The 15,949-nt window shown below is 41.2% G+C and overlaps 1 protein-coding gene and 1 non-coding gene across 2 annotated transcripts; both read right to left on the reverse strand.

Moving 5' to 3' along the window:
- Window positions 1-725: 725 nt before the first annotated feature.
- SLC25A3 (solute carrier family 25 member 3) lies at window positions 726-13,161 on the reverse strand. The gene is made up of 8 exons (XM_066549557.1): window positions 13,061-13,161; window positions 12,751-12,907; window positions 8,030-8,151; window positions 5,668-5,847; window positions 5,369-5,550; window positions 4,490-4,662; window positions 3,924-4,034; window positions 726-3,814 (listed from the first exon to the last, which is right to left on the reverse strand). Exons 2-8 carry the CDS (start codon window positions 12,899-12,901, stop codon window positions 3,654-3,656), a joined length of 1,080 nt encoding a protein of 359 aa, XP_066405654.1. The 5' UTR covers window positions 12,902-12,907; window positions 13,061-13,161; the 3' UTR covers window positions 726-3,653.
- On the reverse strand, window positions 4,957-5,196 carry LOC136557392 (small nucleolar RNA SNORA53). The gene has a single exon (XR_010783765.1). It is a non-coding gene; the product is annotated as a small nucleolar RNA SNORA53 (small nucleolar RNA).
- Window positions 13,162-15,949: the final 2,788 nt, after the last annotated feature.

Genomic DNA, 15,949 nt, shown 5'->3' on the forward strand with positions numbered 1-15,949 from the left:
TTCAGGAGTAAGGCGAGCGATCTGAAATTCTCCCATAATCCACACAGGTATTACAAATCTCTATTTGCCCTTCGGGCACACATCTCCACTGTACTAAAAAAATGGAAGTTTTATAGTAGCTTTATAATTATACTGCTCTCATCAGGGAGGCAGAGAGCTCCTTCGACAGTGGAAAAGGTGAGCAGAGAGTGAGGTCTTTTTCAAAAATTTAAAGCAGGCAGGTAACTTGCCTCCTTGTTATAGTACTGTCAGTTGGGGAGAGTATCGGCTCAGTGAAACTACAACCCCTTCGTTCATTTCTAGGGTCATGCAGCGATACTCTGCAATTTTATCAAATGATTGAGTGATTCAGGTAATAATGAAAATTACAGCTATGCTACTTAAAACAGATCATCCCATTGAGCCCAAAATGTAGTGACATTCAGGCCATCTTTGCTTTTAATTTAGCTTTCAGATACAAAACTGGCCAATTAGTATACTTGTCAGCAATTTAAAAGGAAAAAAAACAACAACAAAAGCCAGCAACAGCATTAAATGATCAATGATGAAAAATTACATGAGCAAATGAATCCCAAAAGAATAAAATCTACTTTTAGACACCAGAACATCTGCTTAGCCAAGAATTTTCTGCTAGCAGTGTCTTTCTCCCTAGCACTGAGTTACAAAAATTGTATTCTGTAACAAAGCCACACAGCTATTAAGCCCATCTACCCAAGGTACTCATATTTGCTATAAAAAAGCAGGATGTTTATTGTTTTCACTGTGAACTACATAATTTCTATGTAAAAATGTAAATGAGTTACAAGTATTTGTATTATTACAGCCCATTTTAAAATGATATGCAACAGACATTTCCGCAAGTATCAGTGAGCGTCAGCACATTTCATCTGTAGTACAACCTGATATAAACACGGTGTGCAAATGCAGTTGTTACTCCAAATTTATATATATGGTATGCTTTAAACCAGAAAGCTCATCTCAGCTCCAAAACCAGCAAGAAAGTATGTTTTCTCCTTCATAAAATATACACAAGCAGCATATACATAATCCATGTTTTACAGAGCACTTTGGGGTTTATTGATGGGTCTGGAGTTACCTAAGTTTAAACTGGGGTACCTCTTTTGGATACAGGACTTTACTTGCAATGGAAGGGCAAATCCATCAAAAGCACCATTGCTCTATCTCAACCTTCAGAAAATGTACCAGGCATTATGCACAAAGACCTTTTAAATTGTATTTTAATACTACGGTTTTCCCACTGAAGCTTATTTAAAATACCAGCAGGCAACCCTTTAAGCAACACCCTTTTCTAACAAGCATCTGAACAATCCTATGGCTGAATGTCAATGAAGCTGGCAGCTGCAAGGCAATTCTCTCCCCCTCTTGGGTTTTCCACTGAAATACAACACTGCAAGGAGCACTAAGTGTATTTTCCCTTTCTCAGTTACAGAAGAGGAACTGCAGGCTGCTCCTTGTAGTCTTATCTCAGGTCTACCTTGATATAATTATCTAAGCATTTTTAAAAGATAGTTTCAGGTCTACCAGTGAGCAATAAGAAAACAGACTTAAGGTGCTCTTATTGTTGTACCTATTTGTAACAACTGTGCATTATGGACTCAATCCTAGAGAAAAATTGTGCGATTTTGCTCCACATACAGAATAAGAGTCTCGAGAAATTTAGCTCGGCACTAGATTGCTTGACAGACTACCTCACTACATGAGCCAAGCTTGTCTCAGTCTTCTGCCAGCCTTAAAATTTGAGTTCTTCACTTTCCCCAGGATTAGAAGGAACTTTCAGCAAAGAAAGAAAATTCTACTGAGTAAAAACATGCCTCTAAAGAAACTGATTTTCAGTACACGAAAGTGAGTTTTCCTAGCAAGCTGCACCATACACACAACTTCAAAAATGTGATTTAACATCAACAGTCTTAATACAAGTCATAGTAAGGGCTCTTCTCCAAGGAAGCTCTTACAAGTATTTAATGACTCATTAAATAATTTCAGAGCTTCCCATTCACGATGTGGAAACAAGATTTACATACTTTTAGCATTAGATAATTTTAATTCAACAACAAAGTACTTGTACAAGTATTTTATTTAGACTGAGGGTCTAAATTTGACTTTGCTGTGTAATGCAGGCAGATACCAGTTGCTCCAAGAGTGTCTTTATTACTGTCATGGTGACAGGGAAATGGTGTAGTTCTAGCTTTTACTCTGCATTCTGAAAGGCAACAATTCAAAATAAGGCCCAGCTTTCCTGTTTAGCATAATCATTCAAAATCTTGGGTGTTGGAGGATTTTCCCAGGGGGTGAGAAGCTCAGCGCTACAATAGCAGGCACATCTGATTCCAGCAAGATGCAGCAGTCAGTACATTTAGAATATCCAATGGCACCTGCCTGATTTGTCCTTTTGGCTCTGAAGGAGCCAAGAGGAAGAAGCAGTGTAACATAAGTGCCAAGCTAAGTTCAGTATAAACAGCTCACATGCTGTAAGGCAGTCTATCCACAGAATTGCAAAAAAAACCACATCAGCTCCAGCTCTACTTTGGGAGCAAAGTAGTACTGGATAGGGTGTAGTGATTACCAACTGTGGGTTATTGAACAGGTGAAATGCAGAAGGCAGCACCATCTCCCTCCACTAAGACTTGAGAAAAAAATTCAAAAATAAATACCTTAACATTGCCTTAATTGTCTCCTCTTGTGTGCTGAGGAGCATGTATTTCTTCACATCAAGGTCCAAAAAGCCTGGCATGGCTCCTTGAGCTGCAGAAATACATGGTTCAACCATAATTCAGTATTATACTAATTCAGAAAAAAATAACTGAAATAAAAAACTACAGCTGTAGCAAATGTAGGGAAAAACTGGCAAGTTTTTCAAACTCTAGAGTAAAATACAAGCCATTTTTATTTTATTGTAAAGCTGAAGTACACCATTAGTAGTCAAATATATTTGAAAATCTTTATTAACATCAGCTTTTCTCTAGTTAAGAGGTAGCAACTACTGTTTAATTCCACAGGACAATCAGAAGGGCCAAGTTCTTTGGTGTGGTTCAAAGCCAACAGAAGCAGAAATTAGTCAAGTAAGCATAAGTTGGGATGACCATCCCAAGGCAGAAACAGCTCTAGTATGCATAAGGTTCCTTTTATCTCTGTGGGAAACACTGATATCATGACTAGGATGCCCAATCAGACTCCAGTCTCATCTCAGCCATTCAGGAGTTCAGCTGTTCCACAGTAACAGCTTATTACAGGCAAATGATCAGTGGGCTCCAAGTGCAAGGACAGGTTCTTGGCACTTCTCTGGAAACAGTGAAAACCTAATTTTAAGTGGAAGGGTAACATTTCTCTAGTTTCTTAAGTGTGATACAGGGTATTTTTTAAAAAACTTTTTTGGGGTGGGAGGGGGGAAGCCAGGAGAGTATTTGAGGTATTTGCTACTATGAAATGAAGCTTACATATGCAGTAGTAAACAGACACTAAGCACTCCGTTTCTCATTTATTTCAGGCAATGACAGTGGTAGAATTTAAACCCTCACATGAGATGAGGGCACAACCAATAATGACATTGTATAGTTTGTTTTCTACATAGTCAAATATATAAAAGTTTCATGAAACTCATCACTGGGTCAGCCAGCAGTCAGTCCATGAGTTGTCTATTCAGTTAGACCAAGCTTCTTCTTCAGAGATTCTGGCATTTCAGGTGGAGGTGGGCGAGGAAGTCTGAAATAAACCTTGACAGAATCGTAGATGAACCACTGTAGTGCAGTCAGGGTACCAATCATAATGATACGAGCAAACAGACCTTTCCATACACCTGGAGAGCAAACCATAAGTGTGAGCAGCATAAAATGGCATGAAAAAAATACTTCCTCCCCTAAACACCAGAAACACTTGATCCAAAATGCATGAAAGAAAGAACGTACCTTTGAATCCAAGCCTCATAAGAACCTGTGAAGCTGAGCTGCCTTTTTCTTTGTTCAACACAGACACCACAGAGTCAGCAGGATGGGAAACAATTGCACAGAACACACCAGCTGAAAGAATAATTTGACATTAATTCTGTGGTGTTTTAGCTGTACCACTACTGTGTACACTAAGTACAACCACCTGAAACTTCTGAACAGAAGAAAAACAGCCAGAAAAAAACTTCTGAATCTTTGGATATTGAAAATTCCCCCCCTTCCATTGAAAGATTCCCAAGACTGAGAAAGATGCAAATTTTCACTTAAATCGGCTGCAATTTTTAAATCTGGCCATCAATACTGGTAACATATAGGAGCACTTAAGAGAAGTCTCCTATTACAGACCCAATTTCCCCTAACAGACCGATTTTATAGTTACTTCTCCTGCACATTTCAAAGCTGCAGGGAAGTTCTCCCATGTTAGTGACATCTGCTAATGTCACTTTTCAGTTAATACTCTGAAAAGCAACAGGTCTCTAGATTTGCAGTAATCCATTAATGAAGTGTAGAACTCAAAGATTCCTTACCAATATAGCCTGCAACAAATGTGACTACCAGCTGTTCTCCTTTTGTACATTCACTTCGTGGCTTGGGAACAACGTACTTGTAGAGAGCTTCAACAGTACGTTCAAAGCAGGCAAATTTCATCATTGTGTATGGAATCTGTCTCATCCATAGTGGAGCAACACCTTTATAGAAACTTAACCAGAGAAGAGACAATCTCAGTTTCATTTTCTTCATTATTGAAAGTGTATTTCTAACCTGAAATGAATTAGCTTATTTATTGCTGCTATACAACTTCTATATACTGACCCTGTAATGCTGTCAATCCCACAGAAATTAGAGTTGTTTAAATTCCTAAGTACTACCTTCAAACAGCAGCACAAATTGAAATTTTCCTGATCCTCAGGCTGCACAGCAGTTGCTTTAGTCCCTTTTCAGATTACAATACACGGCAGCAATGTAGTACTGATACTACCAGTGCAGTAAGGGTAATGTCTGCATACCAGCCAAGTCCTGATAGTGAAACATGACCTGTACATCTACAGCCACTTCTATCAGAACAGAAAGCTAACATGCAGTTATATTGCTCTCACATGCCAATGACTCAAGCATCTTTGACTGTACAACCAGAAAGTTGCTGAGTATCTCTGACTGGAACTGCTAGAAACTGAAGTTATCCAGCAGAACTCAGCACAAAGATACTCACAAAGATGGATCTAAGGAGCATGTGGAATTAACAGCCAGTTCAGCACAATCACCTGAAGTATGTTAAGTTCTTATCTTGAAATACAAAAGACCAAGAAGTATTACAAGCTAAGGCCAGAACTAGTTACAGCACCAGCTCTTCATTAAGAAAACATACTGAAAATCAAGAATTGCAATTAAAATGAAGGGATGCTTACGCCCAGATGCCTTCTTCTGCAAACATTTTGGGTAAAGCCTGCCGTAGAGTGTTTGCATATCCAGGCTGTGTCTGAATGCGAACTTTAGCAGCTTCCATTGGAGCCAGAGCAATGTCAGCAAAAAACTCCGCACTGGCAGATGCAGCTAAATATAGCGAAGTACGCCACAAATAGGCATTTTCCTGAAAGGAATTGAAACACACATTTTTATTAATGAGTCATGCTTTTGTGATTACTCCTTATCACTAATACTACTATGCTGCAGACATACAGCTTTACAAAAAACATTTAAGGCTTACCTCTCCCAGCATGTTGCCATACAGGATTTTGAAAACTTCATAAAACCCAAATTTACAAAGCCCTTGCATGGAATAGCCAATAAAAGTTGGAGCCCATCCCTTAGCCAAGCCACGAACACCATCTTCCTTGATTGTCACTGAAAATCCATTGAAGATGCTCTTGTATTTTTGTGGATCGACCTAAAAAGAACAGAGAGCTAAATGTTTGATATAGCTTACTATTTTCCTTCTCACGCCCCCATCCAAAATTTTAAATTTTTCTATTCCTCAGACAGCTGGTTTCCTCTAATTCCTATAATACGCACCACAAAGTTACACTAATGGTTACTTGCTACTCTCAAACCCTGACTTATTTTAACAGCCAGTATGTTCTTCCTCAATACTCAGAAACCACCAAACTGAATTTTGTTTCACTTTAATTCTCCAAATTAACAATGCAACTGTAATGAAAAAACTTACTGAAATCACTGTTCTAATACTGTCAGTGCTTCAACTATGTATAGATCAGATTTTAAAAAAATTTAATGGGTCCTGTCAGCAATCTCATCTACTTTACACACTCTACCTATGTACACTCAAGCATTGCCAGAAACCTAGTGATCACATGATTACTAATCAGAGAAGGTTGTTTCTCCTGTGTGATCTCTCCATGTAGTCAGAGTAACACAGACGGAGTAAACCAGATCAAAGAGTGATCAAAAACTTCCACACTTGTACTCTGACTTGGCAATAAAGGCTATACAGCAATTGTCTTCTGCCCATAAAATTTTGAGAGATTTTATTAATTTATCAGAAATTTAACACAGACTGACTTGAATAATTTTGTTTCAGGTGAAAGGAAGTAATTTAGCAGGAACTTTTCAACAGGTAATTACGTCACATCCCACTGTTACTTTTCATATTTGACATCATCCTACAGCTCCTCCAAGGATAAAAAGGAAGATATCAAACTGGATGCCCATCAAAGCTTTCAGAAAGAGCTATGAAACATGCATGCCAACCTGCACTGACTGGTATACTGTCTTGCAGTCTAGGAACAATATACGTGAGATCTAGTTCACCTAAATATTTTAGAAAGAGCCATCATTTTAGAAAATTGGATATTTAATCAGGCACTGTAAAATGGGACTATGTTCAAGTCAGAACCATGCTTAGTTATGAGGTGTGTAACAGGTGTCCTGGTTTCAGTTAAACCATGGCAAAGATGACCTCTTCTTAAAAAGACATGAGAGGGCTGGCAAACGGTTTCTTCCTGGAGAACTTAGGAAGGATTAGTAACATGCTCTGTACTGGATCTGTAAAGAGATAAATGCTGACAGGTTTTACAAGATCACACCTGGAATCCACATGGAACCCCCCTCCTGAAGCTCCCTCTAAGTGCTGGAGAGGGAAGGGGAAGTACCACCACCCTGACCATATATTAAACCAGAACTGGTAGCCCACACTGAGCATGTCTGATGTGTTACAGATTTCCTAGTTTGAGACCAGAATTTCAGATGCTCTCAAGAATGTGAAAAAGTCTCTCTGGTAAACATTAAATAAAGGCCATTCCAAAGAACATGGTTTTGAAGAACAGCACACACATACTTCTAGCATGACAAGGAGGTCTGACTAATTCAGAGTTCCCTCCTAATTTCAGGAGTTCTATAATAACAAAATGGCCATTTTTATCATCAGCTATGCAACAGGGAAATCATGAACTACTGTATTTCCAGAAATTTACAGGAGTGCTTTAATTTGCATTCTTGCAGATTTGCCTGAATAAATCCATTAGTATGTTTTCATCCATGGCTGTTCACAAAATTATTTTAATGTGTCACAAGTGCAATGCAACTTTCAGATTGATCAAAAACCACTTAAAGGAAAGCAGTTGCAAACATCAATGGCCTTCATGATATCAAATCAAGTATCAGCCACTCTGTTCAAAGTGACATCATTAGAAAATATCCAATCCATAAGCCATGCACTTATATCCATGGTGTTAATGAATCAAATTACACATGCATGTCACTCCAGGCTAAAAAACACAGATCCAAAAGATACTATTTCCTTACTCCAAAAGCACTGGAATAATGCTGGACAGCTAACCAGCCAGCAGAGTAACATTGTGGTGGATGCCTTTTAGCAAATATAGTCAGTTAAACGTGCCTTAAATGCTGTCAAAAATAACGCATCCAGATTATCCATAATACCTTTACTTCTCTTCAAAGTGGTATTTTGCTAGTCTTACAGCAGTAGATTTGATAAATTCAAGTTTGCTTGCTTGTTCTCATCCACAAAAGATTGCATCCCTACTGCCAACTCTTAATATGCTGGCTACACAGAAAGCAGAAGTTCAAGAAATGTTGAAGTTGATACAAACCTGCATACGACATTTCACTAAATCCAGAGGTACGACACCAGTGTGTGTCAGGCCACAACTTAGGACCCCACCAACGCCACAGAGAGCATAAAACTTGAGCGAGCCATATTCACAACTGTATTCTGCAGCAAAAAATAAAGACACACCATGCTTTTATATCAACTCCATGCACTGTTGGACAGCCATGTCCAGGGTATAGTTTATGCCTCCATCTCATTAGTAATTAAATATACCACACCGAACATGCTCTGTCATCACATACCAACATGCAGAACAAACCTGCATTCTGCATTTAACCAGGTCTAGAGGAACCAGGGCTGTATGTGTTGTTCCACAGCTAATAATCCCACCAAGGCCACAAAGGACAAAGAATCTGTTTGAGCCATAGGCACAGCTGTATTCTAGTTAATTGGAAAAAATTACATATACATGATCAATCATAAATTGTAACAATGATCAGAAAAGAAACAAAACTAAATGCTACTTTCTCTAAAGTATTAAACTGAAATAATCTCCCATGCTGGATTATTTTAATATAGTGTCATAATGAAAAATTATTCTTTTGCTTTAAATTAAAACATTTTCGACTGAAAAGATTTGATTCTAAGCCTTCCAAGTTGAATTTGTTCCTTTAAATAAGCAAAGGAAGAAACACTTAAGTTTTGGCTCAGAGCACACTAAAACCACAGAAATTAATCCCAAAAGTTACTAGCAGAAATTATGACTCAAAGTTGCAATGCCCAACAATTTCTTATATCCAGGAAATAAGAATAGTATTCCTCTAGAACTCAAAAGACAAAGCTTCTCTCATTAAATATTCTATGACAGTTTAACTTCTGTATTTAAGTAGAGACTATAAAAGCTACAATATTGGTGTTGGACATATGCAGATATATTTTCAGGTATTTCTCAGATTATTTACATAGATTTTTTGTAAACTGTCTTTCTAATACAGAATCTCACATGTATACAGCTTGATGAAACTGCAGATTGCTATTTATCGTCCTATTGAATGCTCATACACAAGGTTCATTAAAGAATCTTTCAGATCACATTTATTCAAGAGATACTTCATATGCACTGTCCTATACAGTGTATATACTGTGTATAAAACCATCCAACCTTAGAATAATTAATTTTCACATATTGCTATACAACAAAGTTACTGGAGCTGGAAGAAAGAGCCCATTTTCTTCTTTCATTTTTGAAGAAGCTACAGAGGCTAGAAGTGAGTGCAAACAAGAAACACTCAAATTTACAATGAACAGTAAAAAATAAGCAGAAAGTAGCAGCACAGTTCTGCTACTATGCTCAAAATTTAAAAAAATATGTAAAAGCAAATCCAATATACTGAATAAGAATACAGAAAATAATACACTATGTAAAAAATATTCTTCAAAGTAGAAAAACAATCTTTTGCTACTAAATTCACTGGTGTCACTTCAATATAATGGAACAATCATTAAAGTGTTACAACTTAGTAAGTATCTCCAAGAAACACTAATGAAAACTGAAAGACAGCAAAAGCCTATCTTATGTAGAGCTTCTTTGCCTTCTTTCTGGTTCTGAATTCCTTTATGAACATCAACAGAAGCTGACAATGATGTTCAACAGCACCAGCAGAACAGCAGATAACACTAGCAGGCCTATCCAGCTCATAAGTTTGCTAACATAACTTTTAAAGGAACTCCTTCCCACAAACGTCCCAGATTTTGCATTACATTTTGTATTTATATTTTTTACCTTACTTTTAAAAATTGCCCGAACAACAAAAAATAAGGTTTCACAGATGCCATAGTGAACTTAAGTTAAAAGCTAATAATCAGTTATCAGAATAACTTATTTTTAATTGAGACACTGCTAAAGACTGTAATATGCTGGTCTGGGACTTACACATAGCTCCAAAATAGCTTGGCTAGCAGAAACAGTCAGTTCTTTCTAGCATGGCTGGTTAAACACACACAGATCAGGCAGGTATAACCAGAGAACAGACTCTAGGTCTGTTTGGGCCAGCTCTGTCTAGCTGTGTCTTTGGCCAACAGCACCACAGCCCTGCAGCAGCTAACATGCTGCCAGATCTCAGAACTGCTTGTTCACATGGCCTTTCTCACAGTAATTTTAAGTCATACTCCTCAAATGACAGGGACAGAGCTTTATAGTAGCCAGAGAAAAGAAGAGTTTTATGTATGTGCTGGATTACAGTGCTATTCAGACTGATCTGTCAGCCTGGTGTTCAAGTACAGTGATTAAGAAAGCCAGTATCAATTAGGCTTGAGCTCTTTAGAGGTGCCTAGGTTTGTAGTGGTACAATACTATTAGGAAAATAAAGCCACAGATGATATTGGAATTTTTATTTCAGAAGTAGAGTCAAATTTTCTAAAAAATTTCTAAATAAACAGCTGAACATGCTGCACAGAGGACAGGAAAGTCATTCTAACATACCCAGGTAATGATTTAAGATAAACACCCTTATGGTACACAAGTTATACATATGGCATAAAAATATATCTACTCTGTTGAGACAGCTACATTGTAACTATTTCATATCTCTGCTTCCAATCTGACACGGTAACAAGGACAAATTCCATGAGTGGGTCATAAAATACTTGGTCTCTGAGCGCCGATGTGGCTGATGCCCTGAGCTGATCTCAGAAGGTCGTGTGATTTGTACTGACTTTGTGTGACCTTGTGCAAGTTCCGATATCTTCCACAACGTGCTATGTTCTCAACACAAAAGCCAGAGAACCAGCTGGGTACATGAAATAATGAATTCAGCAGAAAAGATTATGAAGATTGAAAAACTTTGGCCACCTTTGACCTCAACTGCCAACAAACAGGATGAAGATTAAGCATAATGCTTTGAAGAAATAAGAGCACCTACTGAATATATTTAGCATACCAAAGAGCGATTTAGGGCTTTAGTTAGCTGGCAGCAGGATTACTACACTGAAAGCCACAAATAATTTCTCAAAGACTTTGTAAAACTAACCTCTTTCATATATCATATGAATGTTCATGCAACTCCACTGAAATACTTCAATAATCACAGTACTTCAGAAGAGGCAGCTTGCTGAAAGTAATTCCTATTTTTTTTTTGTTTTTTAAGTAAAACCAGAGAGACACTTTTAAGTTACTGACAGCTTAAAAGAATTAGAATTTTAATATCCACCTCTACTTCAGATGGACCTCAACAGGTTGGAGAGGCGTGCAGAAAAGAACTGAATTAAGTTCAACGAAGGCAAATGTAGGATCCTATACCCGTGGAGGCACAGGCCCATGGACCAGCACAGGCTGGGGGCCAACCTGCTGGAAATGGCTCTGCAGAGAAGGAGCTGGGGGTCCTGCTGGGCAGCCAAGCTGTCCATGAGCCAGCAGTGTGTGTCCCTGTGGCCAAGAAGGCCGCTCCTCCAGGGTATCCTGTAATGCACTGGGAAGAGCACTGCCAGCAGCTCGAGGGTGATCCTGTCCCTTTACTCAGCCTAGTGAAGCTATACTTGGGAGTGCTGTGCCCAGTCCTGCGCCCCTCGGCACAAGACAGACATGGAGCTCCTGGAGCAGGTCCAGAGGAGGGCGACAAAGATGATGAGGAGACTGGAACACCTCCTTTATATGAAGAGAGGTTGAAGGAGCTGGATCTGTTCAGCCTCAAGAAAGGATGACTGAAAGTGGACCTCATCATTGTCTATAACTACTTTTGGGAGGGTGTCAAGAGGATGGATCCAGGCTCTTCTCAGTGGTGACAGAACAAGAAGCAATGGGCAGACACTAACACACAGGAAGTTTTATCTGAAAATAACTGAACTTCTTTACTGTAGTGACCACACACTGAAACAGGTTGCCCGAAGGGGCTGTGGAGTCTCCCTCCCTGGAGATATTCAAGAATCTGGACACAGCCCTGTGCAATCTGCTCCAAGATGACCCTGCTTCAGCAGGGAAGCTGGACCTGTAACGATGATGACGATGACTCATGGTAGTCCTTTCCACCCTTACCCATTTTGTGGTACTGCAAGTATCATCAAGGTCTGACCTTCAGAAGTCGACAAATTAACTGGGAAACATACAGGAAGCACTTACACTTAACTCTTAAGTGCATGCCTGTATCTTAAAGAGCAAGTTATCTGGCATACATCCCACAACTAGTAAAAAGAAAAAAAGAACTAAAAACTAACAGCAGCAAGCAAGCCTAATGTATCTAGATGTTCACGTACCCAGCTATGAATAAACTGGTGAAAAAAATAAGAGAAAAAGGATGGGAGAGATGGTCTTTCGAATCCACAGATTTCAGTCACTGCTCTTCTCCACCGATGAAAGAAGTACAGGCCTACAACCTCGGTGCCCGAGGCTGCAGGCCGTGCAGAGTCAGAAAAAGCGCTCTCTGCTCCCCAGGACAAAATCTACAGGAGTTTCTGTGATTACTCCGCACTAGAAGCTTCCAATGTGCTTTCCCGGCAAACCCGGATCCCTCCTGCTCCTCAGCACACACCGCCGGGAGAGCGGAAGCACTGCCAGCGCCTCCCCCGCCTGTGCCCTTCCTCGTCCTCCAAGCGGGCGCGTAGGCCCGGCACCGGCCCCTCCCGGCCCGGCCGAGCCCCGCTGGGCGCTGACATCCCCTGCACCGCCCTGTCGGGCACAGGCCGCGTTGGCGGGGTCAGCGCAGGCACCGCCAGCCCCGCACGCCCGCGGGCCTCGCCTCCGCCGCGGCCCCTCCGTCCCCCTCTCACCTTCGTCGGCGGACGCGGCCGCCAGGCTCCGCCGCGTGGCGGAGGCCTCCGCGGGCTCCGCTGGGCGCTTTCTCACGCCGTCCTGCACCAGCTGGAAGTGCGGCGCGTAGAACGGGTTGTGCCGCGCGAGCGGCGCGATGGACGAGAACATGGCGACCTGAGGGGGGCGAGAAGACCAGAGCGACGTGGGACCAGAAAACCCCGCCACGGCGCGGCCGCCGAGCCCCGGCCCAGCAGCCGCGAGGCGGCCCTGCCGCCCCGAGCTGAGCCCGGTCCCCGGCGGCGGGCGGCCCGCGCCGCCCCGACTCACCTCGCAAGATGGAGCCGCTGCGGCAGAGGCTGAACGCGGGCCCCGCGCCGTCACCTTGTCCTTCACCGCGCCGGGGGCGGGGCCGCCGCGCAACGACCCGCGCCGCGATTGGCGGAGGCGCCACGCCAACCGCCGCGCACGCGCGACCACCGCCCTCCCACCCTGCGCAGGCGCCCGGGCTGAACCCGGCCCGCAGTGCCCCGGGAGCGGCTCGGGAGCGGCTCCGCCGGCGCTGACTCGCTGCGGCCCGCTGCTGGGGCTGGGTGAGCCCGCCCTACAGCGATAAACCGCGTGCTTCCTTATCGCCGGCCGGCTCGGGGCGCTTGCCATTCGCGCCACGTGCCTCCCGCAGCCTTGCCCCGGGCAATGTCAAACCAGAGACGCGCCCGAACGCGAGTTCCCTGTACTGGCCTTGACCCGTGCTCTGCAGCACTCACACCGAATCATGAAAGCACCAGGGTTGGAAGAGATGTTTAAGATGAAGTCCAAGCCCTAGCATCTCACCCATTTTAAAAGATTAGTTAAAGAAATCCTCGGTATCACCCCAGGTTACACGTCTGGTAATCACATCCATTAATACTTTGCAAAAAGCTCACCCCTCTCACCGGCTTCCAGCTGAGAACTCTGCCAGCCCAAGCACAAGTCAGATCTAGCACCAAGCACTGTCTGCAGACCCCCTGGCCGAGCTCCACCTTCGGAGGGTCAGCTTGCAGGGCACCATGGCATAGCATATGCTACAAGGGCTGCAGCTGCTCATAGAATTGTTTCGTACTGGTTTGTTAAAAGCAGAATGTTCTGTAACACAGGACCCATGCTTGGCCTTACCTATCTTTAAGTGTGCCTTTACCAGCACAGGGTGATTTCACTCATTTTTACATAGTACAAGACTAGCACAGACAAGTTCAGCTCTCCAGTTACTGAAGAGGCAATAACTCCACTTTTTCATTGTTTTGATCATATACTTTTGATTATGGTGCTCTGCAACAGCATTCACACACAAGCCAGGAAAGCAAGAGATGTGCTGAATATCCCAGCTCTTACTTCTGGACAAATGACTGCACCCCAACTTTGGTCAGCTAAGGGGCTCCTATCAAACTTCCAAGGAAGGCCCTTAAACCCTGGCTCTACTTGCTCTATTTCACAATGAAGTTGTGAATCCAGGGAGACTGTCCTACAATGACAAAAGTGCCCAATAGCACTGTCAAAGATATCAAGGCTGGTCAAGTGCCTCTTGAATAAACTACACTCCAGCTGCTCAAGTAGGAAAAGGACAAATGAAACTTGCATTCTCCAAATTCTTAAATTTAGCAACTAGCTGACAGCCCAAAGTGCTGTTGAATTCATTGACAGTGGCAACAGTGAAAACAAACCAGAATTGTTCATTTTGCCATTACTTGTTCTGCTCTACTCACTCGCCTCTAAACAATTCTTGGTAACAATGTTTTATTTGAAAGGCAAACACTGACACTTATTTTCAATTAGATAGTAACCTCTGAACGTGATTGAGATTTGGGCTCTTACCTTGAAACTGCATATAAATTATTACAATCCTTGCACTTTTCCAATTTTTAACATATAGAAAACCTTTGTTCCTCCCAATTATAAAGGATGAGTAGATGACTATTTATAGACATCTAATAGCAATTTGTGGGCACAACTATACAAATGCTTATGAGTTTGTCTGTAGAATTTTTCTGGAACAAACTGTGAGTTTGGTTTTTGTTTTAAATGACAATTAACTTCTAACAGCAGTAGTATTAACAAGAACTACTAAACAGCATAGTCCCATGAAAATACAGGGATAGTGTATATTCTTGCTGAAACATAATTTCACAAAAAATATCTACCACTTTTCCCAGATGTGAAGGAATAAAATAGGAATAGCCTGTAATTCAAACCACCTAGATTAATTTAATTACTTTCTGAGAGACATTGCAGGTAGTAATAGGCGAAGACTTGAAAGATGTTACCTTCTAGTGTCAACCTCTGTCCAATTCACAGTAAAAAGAGCTATTGTAAATTAAATCCACCTTTTTAATCAATACAAGTTTTATGAGGTTAGGAAAAATTCAGTTTGCAACTCTGGAATATTCTTCATTTGTATCCTTCTGTTTTAACACCCACCATACACCCTCTCCATTTCTATCCCAATTTCACCTCACACTGCATACAATCAAGGAAATGCAGGCTAGTTCCTATCTTGAAGTAACTTTTCACAGTTCTAACATTTTGGTGAAGCCTGCAAGCAAAATCAAAGCTCTTAGGAGCTTGTTTCCCAGGTGACCTTGTTTTCAAAAATACACAAGATACTGAAACAACCATCCATCCTTTGATAACCACGTTAGCAGAGCAGCATCTGCTTGGGTTGTAAACTTGTACTTTATATACACTTTCCTTGTTGCAACATCAGAACTACAAGACCATGGTTCTAGAATCAGTCATGGATCAGGTTTTACAGCCCAAGGGAAACCTTAGCCTGCAGCATTTCCTTCACCAGGATCCAAGCTTCCAATGTTGAACAACAGCAGTCACATGTTCTCAACACAAAAAGTAGTGAAACCTCTATTCTAATTAATTGCTGCCATGGATATCCTTGTCTGATAATATTTCTTTAATTTATTTTTTTAAATTCTCCCCACACATTATATGGTTTATCTCTTAAGCATCACCATTTTTTTCCCCTAAAGAACAAATAAATAAGACAGTGCAGTTATTATGATTTAACCACAGGCTACCAATGCTAACAAAGAACTTCAAAGTGAGGTGGAACAGAAAACTTGTGGGATTTTTTTTTTTTTTTTTTTTAGTATCAGCATATACACAGTACTTACAGGTTTCTGGTAAATTCCCTCAGGAAAAAGAAAAGCAAGTCAGTTTCCACAGTTCTAG

Source organism: Molothrus aeneus, chromosome 5 (assembly GCF_037042795.1).
Source record: "Molothrus aeneus isolate 106 chromosome 5, BPBGC_Maene_1.0, whole genome shotgun sequence".
NCBI lineage: Eukaryota > Metazoa > Chordata > Aves > Passeriformes > Icteridae > Molothrus > Molothrus aeneus.

Excerpts from the sequence above, each read along its gene's own strand:
- SLC25A3 (XM_066549557.1), bottom strand. The coding sequence starts at position 12,901 with ATGTTCTCGTCCATCGCGCCGCTCGCGCGGCACAACCCGTTCTACGCG. Across the intron at positions 5,848-8,029 it reads TAGTGAAATGTCGTATGCAG|GTCGATCCACAAAAATACAA; the intron begins GTTTGTATCAAC and ends TGTTCTTTTTAG. Across the intron at positions 4,035-4,489 it reads ATTTGTTGCAGGCTATATTG|CTGGTGTGTTCTGTGCAATT; the intron begins GTAAGGAATCTT and ends TTATTCTTTCAG.